Source organism: Cygnus atratus, chromosome 3 (genome assembly GCF_013377495.2).
Source record: "Cygnus atratus isolate AKBS03 ecotype Queensland, Australia chromosome 3, CAtr_DNAZoo_HiC_assembly, whole genome shotgun sequence".
Lineage (NCBI taxonomy): Eukaryota > Metazoa > Chordata > Aves > Anseriformes > Anatidae > Cygnus > Cygnus atratus.
Window position 1 is genome coordinate 104,373,985 of NC_066364.1, and position 23,389 is coordinate 104,397,373.

Below are 23,389 nucleotides of genomic sequence, written 5' to 3' on the forward strand. Positions count from 1 at the left end.
ATTCAGGGAGAAATCTTAGTTAGCTACACTGTTTTTGGAATTGGAGTCCAGTTGTGCATGAACTGCACATATGAAATATGAATATATATATATATAGCATATATATATATAGCATATATAGCATATGAAAGCTAGCATAGTAAGAATTACAAAACTTAAGACGAAGTGAGCTACTACTTCATCCTCACCTTGACAAAAAAAAGCTACAAAAATACATTCACAGAAGACCAATGATGCACTGTATCTCAAAAGGATGGAATTTCACCAATGGAATTTCATCATGGAAATTTCATCAATGAACAGATTGCACTGATTTAAAAAGAAAATAGCACACCAAGCACAACAATTGGATTATTTTTGATTAATGCCAGAATTCAAACAATTGCAGTGTCTGAACGTGATATTTAGTTTTACAGGATGACACCAAATCTTAGAAATTTTAACTCAGCTAACAGGACACCCCCAAAATTGTTTTTAGGACAGAAAAAAACATCACTTTTGTGATGTCATACTCAGGCTTTGTTCTTTTCGTCCTAATCTTTATCCAAAACTAAACAGAAAAACAAAAACCCACACCAAACCCTAGCATGTGAAACACGTTACTTTCCCTTACGAAATAATGTTAATTTAGAACCCATTTATTCAAGCTCTCAGTAATCCAGGGGTGGGGCGAATTCATATGTGGGAAAATAACTTCAGTATCTAAGCAATAAACAAAAAATGAAAACAAAACCAAATAAAAATATCTAACACTAGACACACTAGCACTTAACATCAAGACATTAATTTTATTTTTTGACTCAGGCAGAATTCCCACAGAAACCTGAACAATTTAAAGGGAAGGAGTGGCTACTGAAGGAATACCTCACTGAATTCTAAAGCAGCCAACTACTGTCTACACTACTAGATAATCAGAAGTTTTACTGTTTAACACACACAGATATTTGTAAGTAAAAAATAATACTTGTGTAAACGAGATATATTGAAATACAATTTGTTTTAATTCAACTAATTGCAACTCCTAACTAACATTTCAATTTTTCTATTGTAACAGCATCTCATGCAGCACATCTTATATTTTCTCTAGATAATGAGGAATAGCTTTTTCACTTACCACAAAATTGGATCATTAGCCAGCTCACTGAAGCGTTTACACACACAAGCTGCTCTGCAGAGATCCTGCTCCAGCAGGTAGGAGAAGATCTTTAGAACCACTTCATCTGGCAACTTTTCCTGAAGATACTGTTCTGCAGGTGCTGCTATTAAACAGTAATCTATGTGAGATTGACATATTTAACCAGCCCAAATTCTAATCAAAATAAATCACCAACTTGCCATTTGCAACATTCCCAATGAGAATTCCAAAATCTCAGATTTTAAATCCCTTCATCTAAATCTAAAGGCAAAAAGAGGTAAATGGTTGACTCTGGAGTCAGGTAGAAGTTACAGACTGACAAAAACCAGCTACTAAACACATTGCAGTAATGAAGAGCCACTGTATCTATTATTACTATTGCCACACATGACAGTTTATACAGAAAAGACCATCTATACACTTTGCATTCTCACGAGGACCTTCTGTGTCAGGTATCCTTACAACAGGGATGTTCTGTTTGCAAAGGTCACTTGTTTGGTTGTTGTCTTTAGAATCTTTTCTCAGGCAAAGCCATACAGAATAGCTTCCAAATTTTAGATTTCTATGCATGGCATTAAAAGCTCCTGCTACATTCATAATGCAATTATATCCATGTAATGCTCCTTGCATTATTAATTTTTTTCCTAGAACATCTGAACCAAGGGAGCAATACAATGATTTTGACTATTACAGGACAATGACTAGTAGGCCTTCTGTCTCATGGTCACTTCAAATTTGAGTGAGATTCTGAAAAATGGTTGCCAAATGAGATTTACCTACCTACCCTACCCCCAACAAAACAAGACACCACACAAGGTAAGCCCCAAGCCTTCCACGGGCAAAGCAGCATGAACAGCTAAGTTATTTCCAGCTAGAAGGGAGAGAATACATGAACTGCAAGGACCAGGACTGTGGCTTTGGCAAAGATGTTAAGCTGTGGTTTACAGACGACATCACTAGAAGCTATGGACTATCAGAGAACTGATTAAAGCTGCAGCACACTTGTGTGTTTTTGTTGTGTGTCTGTCCCTGTGCCCCCCTAGGTGCTATACTCACATCTGTGGTCAGACCATTTAGTAGAAATTATGAAATGTTACTGACTCTCCAGTGACTTCCCCTAAACTTGTTCTTTGGGTGACATTCATACAATGGTGTAGCAAGTGATTCACAAATATTGATTTCCTCTGAGATGCTAGGAGAATAATTTATACAATGTACTGATTGCTGGTCTTTATAATAACACAACTTACAGTCATAAGCTCTAAGTATGCGCCCACCACTTTAAGCAAACAAAAATCCATGCTGGGCATAAGGCAAAGTCTCACTATTCCCTATGTTCATTGCTATTCTCTTCCAAAATATATTTTTAAGTTTGTAGTATTGATCATGGACAGAGGAAAAAAAAAGTTTTCTTCCTCATCCTTACCTGCCCTCCTCCAAATTACCATTTTTCTGGATCAGCTCCTTGTTGTAGCTCATTCACAAGCTACAGAACCATTAGCATGGATACCACTAGCATGGATATCCAGAAGCTGGACAAGACAGTTCTTGTCAGCAGCAGTACTACTAATGCCAGATTAAGGCATTTATTTTTATTAATAATAATAAAAATTCTTATGAACCAGGCTGAAGCCAGTAATCTACCAGAACTAATAAAGAATAAACAAGTAGTCTGGAAAAGTCTCTTATGTTCAAGATGAACTTTGAGAGACCAAGATCTGCAGACCATACACCAACCCTTGAAGTGAATACAGCTAGGAATCATCAAAAAACATTACCCGTGCAATCAGTGCTACTTTTTAAGAAGGTGTTTTTCCACTGGACATAAAGGTTTTTTTTCCTGTATCAAGCAGGCAGCAGCAACTCATTCTACAGTCCTAATTACCCTTGAAATGCAGCACAGGATAACTGGGCTTTGCTTTTGAATTCATCTTTTCCTGGTAGCTTTCCAGTTAGATGTGAAGATAGTCTTACAAGCTGAAATGTAATGTTGTGAACACAAGACAGTAAATCCTCACAGGTCTTCCGTGACCTGTCTTGGGCTTTTAACACACACACACACAAATCCCTGAGGCATACGACGTGATCTTCTTCCCAAGACAATCAGTTACTTGCCTGATCAGCCTTCAGAATTTCGTCCTCCGGTAAATTTACCTATATTAGGACTTGATTAACTTTGTATGGAGGGGGGGAATTTCATTAGTGTAGTGCCTCCCATTGCTCAACAGTTCGTATTTCATTTTCCTCCCTAGGTCACATCTCAATAACGACTGAAATCCAGGTGCATTTCCTCACTGTGAGAGATGGGAGAACTTTGAAGGTATCAAAAAAAATTCTTGGGGAAAACCAAAACCAACAATAACACACCTTGCAATTTTTCAGGCTGTATCTACTTGGAAGTTTAGACACTGCTTGCAAAATGAAGACGACAATTTTTACAGGTGTTTGCTGTCCTCTCCCACCTTTACCTGAAGTCCTTTAGAAGTATGAAATTTTAAGTTGCCTTTCTGCTCAGTTACAAAAATGGGTTTAAGTGATTTCAGTGTACATATCAGAGACAGTGACAGTTACTAGGTGGAATTCTTCAGTAAACTTTAAAAAGGTTGGCTACTTCTTAATGTGAATACCTAGAATACCTCTGAGTCCAAGAAAGAACCCCATGGTTTTGTTTTGTAAATTCATGCTTTGGTATCTTTTAGTACTTTGTCAAAGCAAGGATGCATTTGTGTTCTCCCCAGTTCACAAAAATAGTCCAATTCAGTTTTAAAAGCCTATCTGGTGACCAAACTAGAATCATTAGTGTGCTGCTACTTCTGGTAGTTGGAAAGCTATTTAAGTTTTTTCATGTAAGTATGCATTTCATACTTACCTTAATTTTATTCCTGTTGACATAATGAAGTGTTAAAAAAGACAAAGTGCAAGAGGCTACCACCAATCTTTACCATTGCCCTAACACAGATTCCAATATTGATGATTTTAATAAAGTGTTAATATATTAGACAACTGAAAATTAGAAAAAAAGGTGGCTGAGTCATTCTGTTTCCACAAGATAGGCATGAAGCTAGTTCAGTTTCCTTTTTTTAATCATTTAGTAGATAGAAACTAGTACAGCAACAAGATGAGGGCATGAAAAGCTGCCTGAAATTGAACTGCAGTTGTTGTACAGAGATCAAGAATGCCATCCTGTGAATCCTGAATTGTAAATTATGTCTTGTATGGATACTTTTTTTTGTCCATTTAAAAGAGAAGATAAGGACAGATATCTTTTGTCCTGTAAGAAGGCACTCAATGTTTTCTTAATAAGAAATAGTTGTCAGAAAAGATGGTGGGCAGTGATCTTGGAAAAATAACTTATAATTAATAGGAAAAAAAAGTTAGTAAGTTCTGTGAACCACGAGCTATGCATGTATCTGATGTAAGAAATAAACAATAAGTGATCCAACAACCTAGAGTCTCAGCATCTACTGTAACTCCATAGGTCATCGAAAAGAAATAAGTTGTCCCTGAACTCAAGTCTTCCAAAAACGATTAAAAGCCAGTATGAACTGCTCAGTATAAAATGAATATGCAAATATGGTGATGTAGTGAGAGAGAAAAAAAACCCTACACAGTAATAAACAAAAAGGAAGAGTGTGTCGATGGATTAAAATGACAAGTGGTACTGAAGGTTGAGAAATCATGTTAAGTGGAAGCAGACAGTTCAGTTTATGTAAGGAAACAGAACATACCAAATTTAAAATCTTTCTGTAAATCAGGAAGTACTATGAATATCAGCATATGATAAAAGTATTTCTATCTACAAGATCTAAAAGCAGTAAACTTTTTATTCAGATACCATACAAATAACAAATTTGTAGGTTCACCAGTTACTTGTGATGTAAGCAAGACAGCTCAAGCATATCTTTTTCTTATCTATTTTTTTTTTTCATTTCTTGGTATTCTACTTAAAGGGGTTTAAGTGAAAAATTATTCACATATTTTCTAATAATGTACAACTTTCTTATCAAGATTCTTATATATGCATTAATCTTTCTGTCTCATGATTGCAATACATACTGTCTATTACCAAGACTATTTGAGGACACAGTTGCAGAGAAGAAAAACTTGTCAATATTTGAAATCACCAGAAAAAGACTGAAATACTGTCAGGAAGAACACATTAAAATTTTTAAATAGCGACTTTCACAGAAACAGTAAGGCTGAAATCAGTAATAAAATACGTAATACTCTTGTTTTTCCAACTAGTGGCTCTAATCCAGCTGAATACATTGGTTGACTAGCATTTCTCCTTTCATCTCCCCCCAAATTTTCCTCAACTCAGAGTCCATACAAGAAGGAATGGTTCTCCACCCAGGCATATCCCTACATTACTAGTCCCATGCCTTTATTTTAGAACTCTAGGTGAAATAAACAGTTATATGTTCCAAATGATAATATACCATTTCCACTTGTGATGTTCCAGAAAACTTCATGCTCACACTCAGTCACAATAGCTATCGTTATCCATGGTAACAAAGAGCAAACAAACAAAAAGGCAAGAAAAACCTTGTGGCAATCAGTATTTGCACAAATTTAGAGGAACATCTCAAGAAATGGAAAGGGGAAAATAAAGTAATGATCACCCACACTGGAAGAGCGATTAATATAAAGTGGTTTGACAAGTATCCTCTCTTGTCAAATTGCGACTGGTCTGAATACATTCTTAAGAATATAGTTAGAAAATCATTGTTTACAATTCCTCTGATAATTCCATGCTGGAGAAGCTTCCACAATTCAGTACCTTCCCCAGACGAGTTCAGTAATGCAACAAGAGTAACATACAGGAAATGTGTGGAAAATTCCTTTGGAAATTAGCGTTGCAATGTAATTTGTACCAGAGGACTTAAGTAAAATTACTGACCTTCAATAAAGCAAGGAGGTGGGTATGAGCATAACAAAGGATGTATCAAAAGTAAATAGCCTTGAAAGAAAACCAGGAACTGGCAAGAGAAACTGAGAAACTGAAAAGCAACAGACTTTGTACCAGGCTATAGGTATCAAGTCAGGAAGTGACACTCGAAGTAAAACGACAAAAGCTGATGTTCATTTGGTTCTCCCCATTTCAAGGACATAAACTAAGGTTAAATGGTTTTTAGTTACAGAAATTAAGAGAGAAAGCCAGAAAGGGGGGATGGATATAAAACAAAGGGGAAAAAAGAAGACAGACGGCTTGAAATAGAAATCTACACTACCAAGAAGGTGAGAAGCCAGAAGGAACAGACTTCAACAGAAGCCGTAACTGACCAGTCTCTCATGCCAGCACCTCAGGCTTAATTCACAAGGTTAAGATAGACATGGACTAAAAGATACCCTTCCCCCAACACTCCCCGAAAGCAACAGAAACTACATAAACAGGAGCTGGCAAGTGCTAGCACTGATTTTTCAGGGAGAAGTCACAACAGATCTCACGGAATTAAAGTGTGTAGAAGACAAAAAGGGGAAGAAGCAGAGGCTGAAAAAGGATACAGAAAAAATGAACAAGTAGTATGTGTGTGATTATACATGTACACGTGTGAACATAAATACGCCCATATGTACACACTGTACGCATAATACACATACTTTGTGCATGTGCATATATGCACGTAGGTGTATGTGCATATATGTTTATTTTTTAAAATAATTTCTCACACACACACTGAAAATTGCAATAATGACAAACCAAAACTACTTCTACCTCCAAACAATATGCTGGAACAATCGTAAACAAACCTAGTCCAAATGCTGCACCATTATTACTTTTAAGAGTACCTTGGATATAACTGCACAGCACTTAAGAGGAATAAAAAACAAATTTAAAACAAACACCACAACCTGCATCTGCAGTAGAGCAGGCAGACTGAAGGACCAGATTCTAGGAATCAGACTAAAACCAGGTGTTCTTCCATTGCAGTTTCTTAGTTCAAGAACAGAAAGGAAAAATTTTTTTTTTTTTTTTTTTTTGAGGGTTAGAGGGGTAGTGGTATCAAAGCGCATCCCACCAATCTTTGTACAGTTATTACCTGATAAATCCTGGGATTTTCCAGATACTCTAGCACGTTTAGCTCGGTGACCAAAGTTTTCAGTAGCTGAAGTGGAGGCACCCTTTAACAAAATAAATAAGGATTAATTCAGTCATTACGTAAGTTACAAAAAGTACTAATTAGCTGCCTATTCTTGAGGCGAGAACTATGGTTAAAAAAAAAAAAAAAAGTTACCTCCATACTGTTCTTTGTAGGGCAAGCTGTTCTTTTAGGTAGAAGAGTTTTTCTGCGAAGTTGGTATGGACTATTTTGTGCACCAGGACCTGATTCTTCTGCAACCATATCTGCAGGCACATCATCATCTGTCAACAACAAGAAAAAAACAGTTTAATTAGAAAAACCCTACAATACTGTTTGTTTTTTTTTTAAAAAAAAACAAAACACTACAGAAGTTTTTAGATAAACCCATTCCATTTGGGGGGGGGGGGGGGGGAGGGGAGGGAAGTGCTAGAGCACAGTGAACATTTGAAGAAGTGTGGAATATACATAGTAATACAAAACTACATTCAAAAGTACAGATGAATTTAACCTGTGCTACCCATATATATACACAGCAGCTATACCAGAAACTACTTTTTAAAAAAGCAATTAAAAATACAATTCCACTTTATTTGCAAACATGTTATTCACTGTGCCAATTCAATTCTATTACCTCATTACCACAAACTTTTCACCTCTGTAACACTATCATAATGAATACCACTGGAGCTTCAATTATTAATCAGGTGTTATCAAGAAGTCCCTTAGTAAACACAGTACTTAGTTCAAAACCCACGGTGGATTTTTCCGAAATATTCCAGGAATAGCCCCGGCCAGCACACGAACTCTTCAGTAAAAGGGAAAAGGAAGACATAACGCTAGAGGTAGCTTTAAGGGCATACACTGATTGCCTGAAGTACACTTCTTATATAAAAAGTATATTCTCTTCCTGCTCTTTTAAAAAAAATACAGAAAGTGTGATGAGTATCACTTGAAAGCAACGAATGAAAAAACTTAAGTTTCCAATGTTTATAAAATTATGTAACATATCCAAACAAGCAAGGAATTACTATTTATCTTTACATCTCCTACAACTAGCATCACACAAAAGTTACAATAATTTAACAAAGGCCAGAACAAAAATCTGGTGGGACAAAAGGCTGGTGGCAAATGCAAAATAAGCTTAAGGCAATCTAGGAGAGTGTCATCAGTTATTTAATCCACCTGAAAACTAAGCCTTCAAGAAGTACCTCCACGCTTATCCTTCAACCAGACCAACAGCTCAGCACAGCCACAAGGAGGGGATGAGATCACACAACAGGGAAGAAGCACCCCTTTTGCAGCACCAGCACAGGTTTTTAAGGACATTAAACGAAACTTGTAATAAAAAACAAAAGTAAAACAACAACTCCTTAACTTCAACTAGCTCACTTTCCGTCCACCCCATCTGCTACTTACAGGGCAGACCTCACTAGCAGCTGAGGACTTCCATCTCTGAAGCATTTTTTCATCACACAGAGCACCACCAATACATGAACTTCAGCGCATGTTCCCGTGAAGCGCCCAGCCCACCTCCGGCATCATGCTCCCATTGGATGTTACTGACAACTTACAGGCAACTAATTACATCCCCAAGGTTCAATCATTGAATTTTAAGTTTCTTTGCCATCTCTGATAGAAAATACTGCTGCCAAGTTAATCGCACTGTATCAGCAGCTGGAATAGAAAGCCTGTTACAAGAGAGCTCCCAGCTTCCCTCACACGTAGTAACAGCAGCGGAGTCTGAAGTAGGCCTCGATTATATAGAGTCTTGCTCCTGGCTGTCGCTTCAAAGCCAAACTCTTGCATCCAAAGGTGTTCGAACATTTGAGCGCATCACTACTTGCACCCCTTATTTCTCTGTTGAAGGACTGATACAGTAAGTATGAATTCTGTTGCTGATACCACCAGAAGCATGCTATTTGGAGATTTTGAGCGTCTTCTCTTAAGCCTCTTTCCCCATTTTGCACTGAACACAAACCACCTGTCACAAATGCATGATCTTTCTTCCCCCATTCGTGATGGTAAATACAATAGTTCAAAACTGCCACATGGAACACAGTAAAAAAACCATAATAAACAATTAAAAAAATATCGAAGCACGGGTTTGATCTTTCAGTAGGTGATGAAGAGGGCAACGTCAAAACCCCAGTGGGGTTCTTAGAAGAAAACCAATGAAGGCTACTGAGAACAAAACGTATTACCACTGGAAAGAAGACAGAAGCCTCTGGGGGCACGGGAGAATGGAAGTAAAGGTCAATTTGGCTGAAACACTCAAAGACTGCTTAAGCAGAAAAGAATATATACTCATTTTCTTGCAGGAGATTTAGAAGGATGGCACAAGTCCTGCTCGAAGATCCCTCTTCTAGCACAGATGACATTAAGAGATGCATGCATTCACTCAGATTCACAGCAGGTACTGTAAGAATTAAAACCTTCCTTCTCCCATCTGGCTGGCAAGGCAGATGAGGAAGATGAGAGTGCACCAGAGGGAAGTGTGAATGTGCAGAGCGTGGGAAGCAGCAGGGTGCCCGGAGCAAGGGTGGGAACAGTCCCCACTCCTCCTGCTGCTGCATGGCATTGCCACCAGAGGTGCTGCTCCTGTTTGCTTTAGCATTCTCAGAGCAGCTAATGGGGCAAAAGAGTGCTTCAGAAAGTAAGAGCCTCCAACCTGAAGGATACGTTAATACACTGGCTGCAGATGAATGTTAACAAGAGTTGAGTGGATGAGATGCCTCGTTTCCTCACACTCACTAAGAGCTGGCCCAACCCTCAGAAAGATTTCTAATATTAGAGAAACAATAACATTGTTCAGAAACTGCTAATATTTTTCCAAATGTGCCCCACAGTGTTTCACTTAAAGTAACTATCAGGAAACTCGGAAGTTTGAAGTGATCCATTAGAGAAGTAATCTCACTGCTTGTTTTTGATCTTCCAAATGCTACATTTCCAACTCCGAACAGAGTAGAACAGCTACAGGGTAAGTTCTCAGAGAAATAGTTCTCAGGATGTACTATTTCCTGAAGACTGTGTTACCCTTCCATAAAGGAGTAACATGACAACACCCAATTTTGCCTGGGAACTTTCTGTGCTAAGAAAACATTTTGAAAATCCTCCCCTAAAAACACTTGCATGGTAGACATCCTCTTTTTTTTTTTTTTTTTTAAGAGAAGTTAATTTTAAAATACAGAGCCTCAATGCCTACAAATCATTTTGAGAAACCCAATTTTAATGTGCAATGGTACTAGCTACTGCATCTACTGACATAAATAAAATGCATTATCAACATCTGCTGATGTTAGAAGTGTTTGTCCTATAAAGTCATTAAACAAATTCAGGGGAGCATGTGTAATATCAATGCCCTCGTGTACACACCTGCTGAAATGACTGCCAGATGCTGTCACAATTTTAAGTCAATACATTTGCAGTTTTAAAAGATTAATTTAAGCTGGAGTCTGCTCTCAAACATTTACCTGTATACTTTACGCTAGTTGTATTATTTAAGAATATAAAATAGTTTCAAAGAAAATAGCATTTATTTAAAAGTTTAATCTGCCACTCTTGTCAACTGCTATAAGCAAGACTCTTGCACTTCCACAAATGCTATGAAGCGTTTACTTTTAAGTGCGTATGTTAAAGAACATAAAATTAACATTTTTTAGAACGTAACTTACAATAGTTGCATGAAAAGTAATAAAGGACTTTCAAAATAGTTTATTAAAAGACACACGGAGCACCTCAAGAGAAAGTTTATCATGACCATACCATTTTCTTCACAAAAAACTATGCACGTGTGGTTTCATTTCTTACACATTAAGATTTCCAAGAGCCTTCTCAAACAATGAAGGCAACCTTCATGAAAACAGAGTGGGGCTCATGAAAGTTTTAAAATTATTTATTTAAAAAATAAAACAAAAACACCAGAAATACATCCTTAGCAGAAAAATACTGGGGTGGAGGTCATCAAGAGAGGAAAGTCACATCCTATTTTGTAGAGTTGAATTACTTAGTTTAATGTCTGTAATATTACAGTTTCACTTTTTTTGTACTGTTTTTCCATATATTCCCAAAACATGGGGGGTAATGGGAAATGTAGAGAGCTTTGTACTCACTGGCAGATGAAGTGACCACGAACCGATCAGTTTTAAACTAGGGAAACACCTAGTGAATAGGGAGCAGCTCCTAGAAGGACACTTCTGAAACAAAGTAATCCATACTGAGGCTTTCTGAATGAAGTGATGATTAATCTAGCCCATCAGACAAATTTTAACAGTGATAAAGGTCAGTCACACGCAATCTTAAGTAGCTGGTATAATTTCTGAATGAAATAAGCTATTAACTAAGACAGAAAATCCGAGCACTTTCTAATTAGAAGAAAACCTGAAAATACCAACTAAGATGTAAACCAATACAATTCCCAGGCCCGTAAGAAAACACCATGGGGAAGACATATGGCCAACCTGCTGAGATGACAGCTCCCACTACTTCACTGCCTAGAACTGCAATGCAGATGAGAAGAATGAAGCTTAAGGGAGTGGGAAAGGAAGATGCACATACAAAAAAAAAGATAGGAATGAAAACAAAATAACTCATGGAAAACAGAAATACATGGCAGAAGTTTCATATTTGCACATACAATATTTACAAGAATGTGAACGTCTCTGTAACAAATTGTCAACCCACAATAAAAGAAAACACCCACCCAACATTTTTCTTTAAAATAAAAAAAAAAAAAATCTGGCAGTGAGCTGTTAAACAGGTGTGTGTTTCAATAGGGCAATTGACACTTATCCCATGTCCTTGCGAAACATCCCAACAACTGAGGGACGTCTTACTTTTAGGTACTGTATCCACTTTCTAAAAAGTGACCACATATTTAAAGCGTACATTCCACACCTTACATCAGAGCAAAAATCTTCTTACATGGAAGCTTTCCCACTGATTCGGGACAGCATTTAAGGCTTAGACTATGCATTGCAGACCATAATTTGGAGTTGGGATAGCTCTTGAATGAAAGTGGTCTTTTCTGCAATCTGGATATTTAACTTAGCTTCAGAGAAAGCCACTGGCTGGGTATACCACCACAAAGGAAAAAAACTCAAGAACTGAGGAAAATGAATCAACTCCAACTGCAAGAAGTTCACTGAAGCAAGATCTAACATCATTTTAATAGTCTTTCACAGTCAAGCAGTCCCTCTCCTGAGTGGACTTCAAAAAAAAAAGTCAAAGAAAAACAGTACGCTTATATACAGTAACAGTAGGTTTAATGGTAAAAGAAAGTGTTAATATTAAAATAAGAAGTACCTGCAAACTCATTTACTACTAATACAAAAGCTAAAGACTTTGATAAACATCGCAATATGTTGTAATTATCATTAATTAAATCCTACAATATTTTTTAAACAATATCCAAAGCAACCTGGCTCACAGAGATAAAACCGAAGAGATGACATTTTTGTAAGGTTCCAATGGCACAGGTCAATGAGAAGGATTAATCTGACATGAGAGTCGAGGCTGCTTGGAACTGGAAGAGACCCAGCAAGAATAAGATTCGGAGGCAGATCTCCATTCAGAGTAGCAGGATTTCAGTTTGGAAAAGGGACAGACCTAACATTAAAAATGCATGCTTTCAGAAAGACTCCGGAAAGATCAGACTTACTGAACACCATATGGAATAAGGATATTCTGCCTTATGGAAAGAACAACAAGACAGAATAACCATTACTGACTGCTAGAATGTTTTAGGCACACATACAAATTCTTAACTGATGATAAACTAAAGATATCTCACTCTCTTAACAATATTCAAGTTTATTGTAATTGGTTCAAGTTTGTTTGATGAAAGAATCTTAGCACATGTAATATCTAGAATTTTTTCTGTATTAAGATTAGTATTTCCAAGATGAGGGAATGCTGTTTTACTGTTTAAACAAATACTAAGAATTGGTAAATGTATAGGACAGGTGGTGGTGGGGAACCACAACACAGAAAAAGAACAAACAGCATCTTTTTGGAAGTTACATTTTAAGCTTTTAAACATCACTATCCAAATGAGACAGCTTATTACTCTTTGGAATTAGGTCATGCACAGCAGATAACATGATGGCCTAAAAAGAGTAAGAATAGATCAGATAGATGCTCAATTCTATTTTTATTTGCTCAAAAGTTCATGTTAGCTTTACAATACATCTCTCTCTCTCTCTCTCTCTCTCTCTATATATATATATATATATATATTAATAAGAAGGAAAATAGCTAGATTTAGCATCTATACAGAAAGTTTCTTGAGACTTTTTTTTTCCTCCCTGTTATTCTTAGGATGCAACAGAAATTAACTTTTATCTAAGAACCTGACCTTTTCTCCAGCTCTTCTCATTGTAAGGCCCACTACATACGTCATTAACAAAATGCTGAATAAAGCTTATATACACACGACAAAAACTTAAGTTCTTAGAGCTGGCACAGAGAGAAAAGCAGAGAGAAAGTAAAAGGTGACAACTGGGCAAGATAAACTGTCTACTAGCCCCCAACTAGTCCCCAGCTACATTTGTTTAAAATGTATGACCACTCAAAAGCAGCTATTCACAGCTCTGAGCCTCATTAACTACGGAGCTCATAGTCCAAAACTATCTAGCACAAAACCATGCGTGGACAGTAGTTAAAATACTCCAAATACTATGAAAAATATTTTCCTTTTCAGACACCAGAAGCAGGAAGTGATAACAAGGATCTGATGAAAAATTCTAGTTTCCTTCCAGAACACCTCCACCCCAAGGTATTAGCACCCAGTTAAAGCCAGAATTTCTAAAGAAATACAGTAACACGCACATTTTTATTAGGCATACAGAGTAACTGTTGAACTACCTGCATACTTGAGTTACGTGTTATCTAACTCATTTTAGAAACGCAAGGAAAACTTTCTTGGAGCAAGCAGCTCTAATAATCAGTACTGGCAGTTTTCAAACAATAGTACCAGACAAGATAGATTTTTCTTTTAGTATTTTTCTAGATCATACTGTTTTCCCAAACCGATAACAGTATCACAGCCAACTAATAAAACAAATCTCCAGGTGGCTGCTTTACAAGTATTTTATTAAGAGAATTTCCCTTCTTGCTTAATAGCCAGCTTGGCTCCTGCTCTAACAAGCTTTCACTGAGAAGGGACAAGGATCCTTTCCTGGATGCACTCCTCATTAATGAACCAACACTTTCAAAGCCGTGGCCTTGGTGCATGGTTCCTTGATGATATAGTGAAAATGCTGGCCAAGTAAGTTTTAAAGGTGCGGGAATATATAGTGTTTAAGCACTATATAGGGAAGCCACTTAAGGGCCCTTCCTCATTACATTTCTGAGCAAATAAAGAAAGGAACTTTCTTTAAAAACTTGGAACTAAAAGGAACTTTCTTTAAAAACTTGGAACAATTAAAATTTCTATCTGGTGATATTTGCTTCCTTTGTTAGAGAAGTAAGGTTACCAGTCTCGAAGGTCATCTTCCTCTTCAGCTGAAATATAGTAATGTTCAACTAATTAAAAAAGCACAGCCAGTGACAACAATAAAAACAAGCCAAAACCACAATGAAAGAGGTTCAAGTATTCCCATTTTATTCTGCTATTCTGCATTGCAATTGATCACAGCAATTGTCCTGATCAACCAGTGTGTTTTAATTTATGGCTGTATTTTAAGGTGCCTAAGCACCATCAGGAATGCATGCAACTCTCTGCCCACATCCTTGCATCTACTGTTATGGAAAATACAACAAACCTCTTCTTCCTCATCTTCCTCTCAACAAACATCCCACCTTGTCTGAGATGCCACCTCCTGATAAGAAGAAATGAGATTATCCAATACCAACAGCAGAATGACCAGAACACATACACTTCAATGTCACTGTTGGTTCAACAGTTTCTGACACTTCAAAACTCACTTCCCTTAGTAAAATTGCTGAATATTGATAGGATGAAAACCTGCCTCCAAAATGTAAGTATTAGGAAGAGGACAAACGCTGGCTGGGGTCAGGTGGACAATCAAGTCAGTTAGTTTTATGGAACAGCCATTAAGGCAAACCAGTAAGTCCATCCTGTATGAAACCCTGGCTCAGGCTAGATATTTTTTCAAGTAAAACGTCATAGCAATCATATCTAAAACAGATATTGGAGACAATAGATTTCTAATGATCAGAATCACTGAGCTATGAAGCAGAAAGGTTACATTATTTAATAAGACTGAATCTGGACATTCTTGATACCCGTAAACTCCAAAAAGAATGAATTAGAAGTTTATAAATAACTGTCTTTAGCACTGCCACAACTAAAGAATGAACTGACAATTCCCCCCCACCTTTTGTGTTTCTCATATCTTAAAAAAACGAAGTTGGGAAAAAACAGTATAGGAACGAGCAATAACTCAGTGAGAATGCAGATTTTACTTGATGCACCTACGTTTTATATTTCAAGTTTTCTATGGCCCATAACTGATCCATCTGAGGATTCTCCTGCAATGCATGGGTACCTAGAGAAATCTGGCTGAGAAAAACGTTACTCCCCTTGAAATGACAGGAAAGCTTCGTGTAATAAAACAATCCACCTAGCTAGAAATCTCGGTATGACTAAACACTATTGCAACTATTCAAGCATAACTCCCATAAAGCATAATCTCAGGGAACAATCACTTAACCAAATTTTCAGGAAATGGAAGCCTCCCACAGATTTCTTTGCCATAAGCCACACCTGCAGAGCACTGATGTGACACAAGGAAGGGGTGGTGGCAAAACATCCTGCTACTAGCCGTAGTAGCAGATTTAGAAATCCTTGCCATCTGCCTTATAGAGACTCAGTATCAGAAGTAACTGGCATCTATCAATACACTGGGCCAGGTGAAACCCAGTTATGTCAAGGAACAGTTTTGATATATGGAACTAGGAATTTCCTAAGGCTCTTCAGAAGTGTTTCTGAAATGCCTACCAATGATCTGTCCTGCAGTAGCAAACAAAAAGATAAGATATAAGCTAAAGTATTTCAGGATTTGTTGGACGACTAGATCAAGTTAAGACAGATTATGCACAAAATACAGGAATTTCTCGGACCCTTTAGTAATCCTTGGAGAATTCTACATAACACCTAGAGTAGTTTGCTGAAGAAATTTCTGTTTTGGCTAGAAAAATTGGGGAAGTATATAACTATCTTCAATTGTCTCTTCCAACCTAACTGATTCTGTGATTTTAGTGTACACAGAGTACCCTCACATAATGGAAAAGACTTCTTTCTTAGTACAAGGGATTCGTTTTTGAGCAACAATACAGCTCTTTATAATTAAAAAAATAATATATATTAAGTGTCAATGCAAGTTTGTGACAACCCCAGTTCAGGCTCTGAAGAATCCAGAGGTAAATCTCATCTATTTTAAGACCAGAAAGAGGAAAACTCAATTAAATCGGGAAGTAACACCAAGAATTATAGTTGTCTTTTGGCTTTGTTGTTGCAGTCATATGAGTTGAAAGGCCATATAGCTCCGTGTGCTACGGGTAAGAGGGGGTACAGACAGTATGGCTTTTTCCTCTCTAAGCAGGAAGAGGAAAAAGTAGATTGGTAGTGCTTTAAAGCTTACTGGTTTGGGTTGATGTTACATCAAAGGAAGAAAAAAAAAATGAAGATCCAGGAACCATCAACTTAAGTACTCCGTATAATTTAACGTTACTGTAGGAAAACGGAGGATAAGCAAGGAAACCTCATAGTCTGATACTTTGGTTTTTACAGATCCCATGTAACATTTTGACATAGTCTGTTGGCTTGTACTGTTTCTGAACCCCATGAAGCATTTCTCTTTTTTAAAAAATAAATAAATCCCTGCTGCTACTTACTGTACCAAGCAAAGTTTCCAAGTCATATTTGGTTACAGTTGCAACTTACCCAACCATTAGCCTAGGAAGGAGCAAAAGGCCACCAAGTAGTCTCAGAGGCAAAAAGGTGTACCCCGTAACTCAGTCATAAAGCAATGAAGAAAAAACACCTTGAGCTAATAATAGTCAATTTCAGATGTACAACAGCATGCCACTAAATAACTGTGTCAACTGCAGAAGGTAAAATATGAGATTTGCTACCTCTTTTGGCTATTTCCCCTAACTCACCATTACAATGATACTGAAACATGCACATCACTTCCTCCTCCCCCCCGCCAGCCCAAGTACTAAAATCAACATTTACATAACTTTCAAATGTTATAATGGAAATGAAAAATTATGAAATATCACTATTTGAACAATATTATTAGAAACAGTATACTAAATACACACCAAAGGGAAAAAAGGGGGGGAGCAAAGCATTAAATCCCCCAAATTACTGTTCTTTACCAAAAAAAGACAGAACCTCTATTACAGTATATATTTATTTTTAATCTGACTTTCAGTAAGGCCATTCAGTGATAATTAAGACACAAAAAGAAAAGAAGCCTCTATTATCTTTGGACCAGGCAACAATATGTTGTATTTAATATAAAATTCAAGCTCATTACAAACTACTAGACTTGCTCCTAACTGTGGCAAGGCTTGCATGCTGTCAGTCAGATGTATCTGATCACTATTTACTCAGAAAATGTTTCAAAATGACTTTGCCTATTTTTCTGTTACTTGGATTACAAACTCCAAAGGGCCTGACAAGAGCAGGAAAGCATGGCTCTGTTTAGCTTCAGGGAAGTCACTATGAAAACAGCCCATGGACTGCAGTAAAACCTGGCAACATCAGGGCTCAGGAAGAACCTTCTTTGTTACTCATTATGTATCTGTTAGCATATATGGTATTAAGATGGGTTACAAAAGCTGACACCACATTATACAGTGCCAGTGTAGCAGGCATCTTCTGATTTGAATTTAATTTTGTTAGTAACTACAGTAAAAAGGAAAAAGCTATCAAGATCGGAGTACTGTGGTAGTAATGGCTAAAAGTCTGCCTAGGTCCAAGCTGCTATGAGAAAGCAAATTGTACAGAACATTCACATTCAGACCTCCTACTCTGGCAGATAAAGCTAAAAAGGTTTTCTACTCTGTTTTAAAATACTAACATATTACATAAACACAAATTGGAAAAACAATGTTTTCCATTCCCAACACGTGTGTTAGAAAACACGTCAGAAAAGCTAGAAACAGGTTTTGTATTAGATGCTCAAGGAAGTTGCTCCACACAAAGGATTTCTGTTCTTCCTTGCCCTGAAGAACAAGCATCTCCCAACCACACCAATCCATCAGGTACTACAGCAGCTAATACACTGCTCTTGGACTTCAGCAGAAATCACATCCTGAATCTTATTTTTTAAAGTTATAAAACCAGATGGTATAGTTTTGAGACATTAATTCACTTTTCTACCTCTGCTTGTTTCAACTCCTTCCAAAAAAACTTTTTTTTTTTTTTTTTTATAACCATGTTTACTTTGAAAGACAATTGTTATACTAAATATTCTAGTCTAGGTTTTTCTAAACATAAACACTCTGTTTTAATTCTACATGCATTGGTTACCCAGCCCATTCCACAGTACTTCATAATCTAATCCACAGTTTTCAGACCAATCGCTGCACAATGCCCACTTAGTTTTTACTTTGACATTTTCAACTGCAGTGGAAACATGCAGTCAGATGCAGACTGAGCTTTTTTTTTTTTTTTAACCATTAAAAGCAGTATCATGCGTGAAATGCTGCTTCAGTGAACTTCTAAGAGCTTTTTTGTAAGTAGTTATTAGATTTCCATTTGTATTTTCTATTAACATTGTCATTACAGATCGTTAGGAGCTCTTACATGAGGATTTATGTATGTATTTAAATGCATTCCCACTTCAGAAAAAATACATTTTTATTACGTTCTTAAACTGATTTTGACACAGGAACTCAGTTTTCAGTAAAGCTTCAGAGACTAAAAGACCAGCACCTGCAACTGCTAAGGCATGCGCGTGCAGGAGGTGTATCAGAAGTCAAACTGCTTTTAGCAGTTGCAATTTTGCTTTTAATTTTTTTTTTGGCAACTAATACTAGTTGCTGATTTTTTAATTTATTTATTTTTAAGAAATACTGAAGTTAAAGTGTAGTGGCAGCTTAAGAGTTTCCAAACTGAGATGTTTGCAATAAATTTTCTCAACTTCAAAACTCTGCAGGTGATGCCCCGGTTCTTGATGAAGTATTTTTAAACTACTGACATTTTCTTGAAGCAAAATAAATAAATAAATAAATAAATAAATCTAGGTTCACTTTCTCACCATCTCTCAATTGTTTCTCTCCTAGTCCCAATCTGGCCACAGCTCTGTTTCAGTAAGCAATATGTAAGCGTGATTTGATGAAAAAAACAAATACTAACAGCTTCAACTGGAGATTTTTTAGTTTTCAAATAAGAGATGCTTGTTACTTGTTCTTCAAACTATTCTTAACAGCATTAAGAGAGACAAATTTCAAGTAGGCAGCATAAGCTTGGTTATCTGATAGCGAACATAACTCACAAGACAGAAAGGAACTACCAGTTTTTCACATTGTCTAAGACATCCACAAGTAGGTGCTGAAAGCTTTCAACATAGTTTTGCATCGCTCCATTCCCTTTTATGTCCCTTATTCCCTTTCTGTATATCCACAGCAGAACCCTGAACTTTACTTATTGTTAAACAGGTCCTCATACTTCTGCACCAACCTCCCATTTCATTTAATTTCCATAGGTCTGGAAATTCACCCATTGTAAGACCAGGTAGAACAGCTGCCATTTATTCAATATCCATACTGAAGTCTGGACCCACCATACCTCCCACAAATTCCCTATAATTTGTCATGCTTTAGTATAGTAAGTTTCTATTTAAAAAGCTACTTAAAAAATATGTTCATGAGCTGTAAAAGCTGTTTGGACATATGTAACAAAATTTTCCTGAATATTTTGAGAGAGAATAGTTTCTCTGGAAAGTTAATAGGAATACTAAAAGACGCAAGATTCCCCAGAGCAGCTGTCCCACTGGGACACCTCTATCCCAAGTCTGGTGCTGACTCCCCTTCTCCAAATCAGCCCCATATTCCCAACTGTTCCACAGGCCTGTGCAACTTGATCCTTTCTTTCAGCTTTTCATAAAAAGAAAAATAATACTGAGAAGTATTAAGCAAATACATATAGACTAGAAATGCAGCCGTTTGCACATGCATAGCTGTTGAGGCATTCTTCTACAGACGATTTTGATATATATACAAAAATATGGGAAAATAGTCACAGGCCTATGGCCCTTGAACAGTTCCAAGCACACTGATCCACCTGAAAAGATAAACACTTTTCATTTAGCCAAATTAATTTTACTTAGTACAACAGGCTACGTCAGTCACAATGCCTCGGTTAAGGAGGGCTATCATTTCACACTATTAACTTATTGTGGTTTTTAGGTCATCTGGCTATATCCTGAAAAGGCTGCAGGAATAAGGAGTGTTAACATTAAGAAGGAACACCGCATAACAAACAAGGCAGATGGCTAACAAACCTTCAGATAAGTTCTGTATGACAAATAATCTTCTAGATAATTATCTCTTTTAGAGGACAAACTGTTCAAGTATTATCTTAAAAAAAAAAAAAAAAAAAGACTTCTCTGGTCCAAAGCACTGAAAAAGTTAACTTACAGCTACAAATAGGGAGCACTAAAGCACTGGAAGGACTTTTATTTAAAAAAAAAAAAAAAAAAAAAAAGAATCCACCTGAACATAAGGAGAGGCTTCTTTACTGTGCAGATAACTGAGCACTGGCACAGGTTGCCCAGAGAGGTTGTGGGGTCTCCCTCCATGGAGATCTTCTAAAGCCATCTGGACACGGGCCCTGGGCAACCTGCTCTAGGTGGCCCCACTAGAGCATAGGGTTGGACCAGATGACCTCCAGAGGTGCCCTCCAACCTAAACCATTCTGTAATTCCAAAAAAAACCTCAGTGCTCCCTTGCCTTCTCTGAGCATTTACAAAACCTCAGCCAGAGCTACTTCTTAGCATTCTAATTTTGAAATATCTTGGCATCCTGGCATGAACGAACAAATCAAAGTACCTAAAAAGCAAACTGTTGTCCCAATAAACTCTCAACCATTTTTCTTACCCTCCAGAAAGGCAGCAGTGTGTTTGAATTTCCATATAATAAATTAATGATCATGGCACCTTGGGTACCATGCTTTACAGTCCCACAAGCACCCAGTCCTTTCCTGTAAGTCTGCCTGGAACATGCCAACACAGACTGTAAGCCTGTGTCAGCCATAGCTTTGGTAACACAACTCATTTGAGGTACAACAAGTTAAGGAAATACTAAAATGAAAAGCTCAAAAGGCTGTTCCAACCATTTTTGAAGGATGACCTAAGTTACGAGCCTGGACAACCCATGCAGTCAGCAAAGAGAAGTCGCTATCAGAGAACAGACAACTCATTCATGGCTTGACTTCGGTGTGCTGAACAGCCAGGTAGCTTCCCCACTCCTGCTGAACATATGAAGAACTCACGTATTTACCAGCATACCACCTCTAGATTTCACATTTCCTGGTCTAGCTAAAACACCAAAAGCTTTCACCCAAGGAATACTTCGTTTATAAAACAAAAGCTTGTGTATTAGCATCTCAAAAGCCTCAGACCATATTCATTGTACTGAGTACTCCACACACCCGTAAGTCCCAGGAACGCCAGACCATACAGTACTTTTAACTGTGCACATGTAAAGTTGCACAACTTCATGTAGCTTGCATATCTATGTAAACGTGCATATTTTCTATGCCAGCAAGTGTTACTGCAATAAGCAGAGAATCTCTCTGTATCCAAACGTATTTTGATAGCAATAAGCCCATTATGAAGGAATATGAAGAATGGTTTAAGTTAAAGTGTCAACAGTACAGTAATTTAAAGAGATCTGATTAAGTATAAAATACAACTTGTTAAAAATGATCTGCAGTTAGAGAAGCTTCCTTCGTCCTCTTTTAGGTTTCCATAATGTACACATTAACCCGTTCCTTCCCAGATGTAAAACCCAGGTGTTTTTTTTGGGGGGGAGTACCTCATAGGGTACTTCTACACACTTGACCAGGCAAGTAAAACATTGTGAAGCCTCTAAGAACACACCACGTTTACTTAATAACAAATAGCTGAAGGGCTATTGGTTGATGAAGACTTTTAAAAAAGCTATTTTATAGTAATAACAACCTTTTTACAAAACTGACACTGATGACTAGCTTATGAGATCACTGTCAATTTAGTTATGTCTACAGGAAAAATAAAGGTCTATCTCAAAGGTGATTAGCAGAAGTTTTAGAAAAGGAGGACTCGAGCAGTTTCCTTCCTCACCTTGGTACATTGAAGACTCTTCCAAAAGCTAAGGAGAACATGTTTGCATGTAACCCAGAAGGTGGACACGGATGCAGCCACACAGAATTAAAGAACTGGCCTGTGTGATCTCATGTACGCTGCTCAATTTTGGTTGTACCAAAAATAAAAGCTTTACCTGCAGGAGTACGGGAAATATTTATCCCTCGCTACTAGAGATGAGGGAAAGTCTGACAAAATCCCAAACATCCAACAGATCTCCCTTTAAGGGAACAAAGCTTCCAAAACGCAGGTGCAGGATGGAAGCAGGCCAGCGATAACCTCCCGCTGCTGTCAAGCAGACAGGCCCTCCCAAGCACAGCGGGCTGCGTACAGGCCCACAACCCCAGCGGGTGCATGTATGGCCCCAACGCAGAAAGGTGGGTGTGCAGAGGTACCTACAGCAAGCTCTGCTCCTTTCACTCTCTTCCTGTCCCCATCTCATGCTCTTCCAGTCTTCTGTTTGTGCCAGAACAGGGAGGCACTTGGCTCACAAGTACAACCCGCTTCAGTGCTCTTCAAAATAGTATTTTTCTCCCATTTCTTTCACCAGAATGAAGTATTTACACAATTACTGTGCACTATCTTTATACAAACTTGTAAGTATCTTCCTAGTACAAAAGATAGTTCACCCTTTCTCCATATTATAGCTTTAGGCTCCCAGTGTCTAAAATGCAAGAAATGCTACTGTGCCAATTCATGTTTCACAGATCTTTGCAACTGTAAATTCAAGTACGCTAGAACACATGCTTGTTCACACTGAAAAAAAAAAACACCCCACGATTTATGTGCTAGACATGATCCATGCCAACTAGAAAACCAGAGTAATAATATATTCAACCTCATACACCTCC

The 23,389-nt window shown here is 37.4% G+C and overlaps 1 protein-coding gene across 2 annotated transcripts in view; it reads right to left on the reverse strand.

Annotated features, from left to right (window-relative positions):
* Positions 1-23,389, reverse strand: part of FBXO11 (F-box protein 11) — a 73,980-nt gene that overhangs the window by 29,298 nt on the left and 21,293 nt on the right. Inside the window, exons 2-4 of one of the 2 annotated variants that reach the window (XM_035563573.2) lie at positions 7,372-7,499; positions 7,177-7,258; positions 1,115-1,259 (exon numbers count right to left, since the gene is read on the reverse strand). In XM_035563573.2, coding sequence (XP_035419466.1) covers positions 1,115-1,259; positions 7,177-7,258; positions 7,372-7,499 — 355 coding nt within the window. The remainder of the gene's footprint in view (positions 1-1,114; positions 1,260-7,176; positions 7,259-7,371; positions 7,500-23,389) is intronic. The other variant, XM_035563583.2, reaches the window with a different exon arrangement.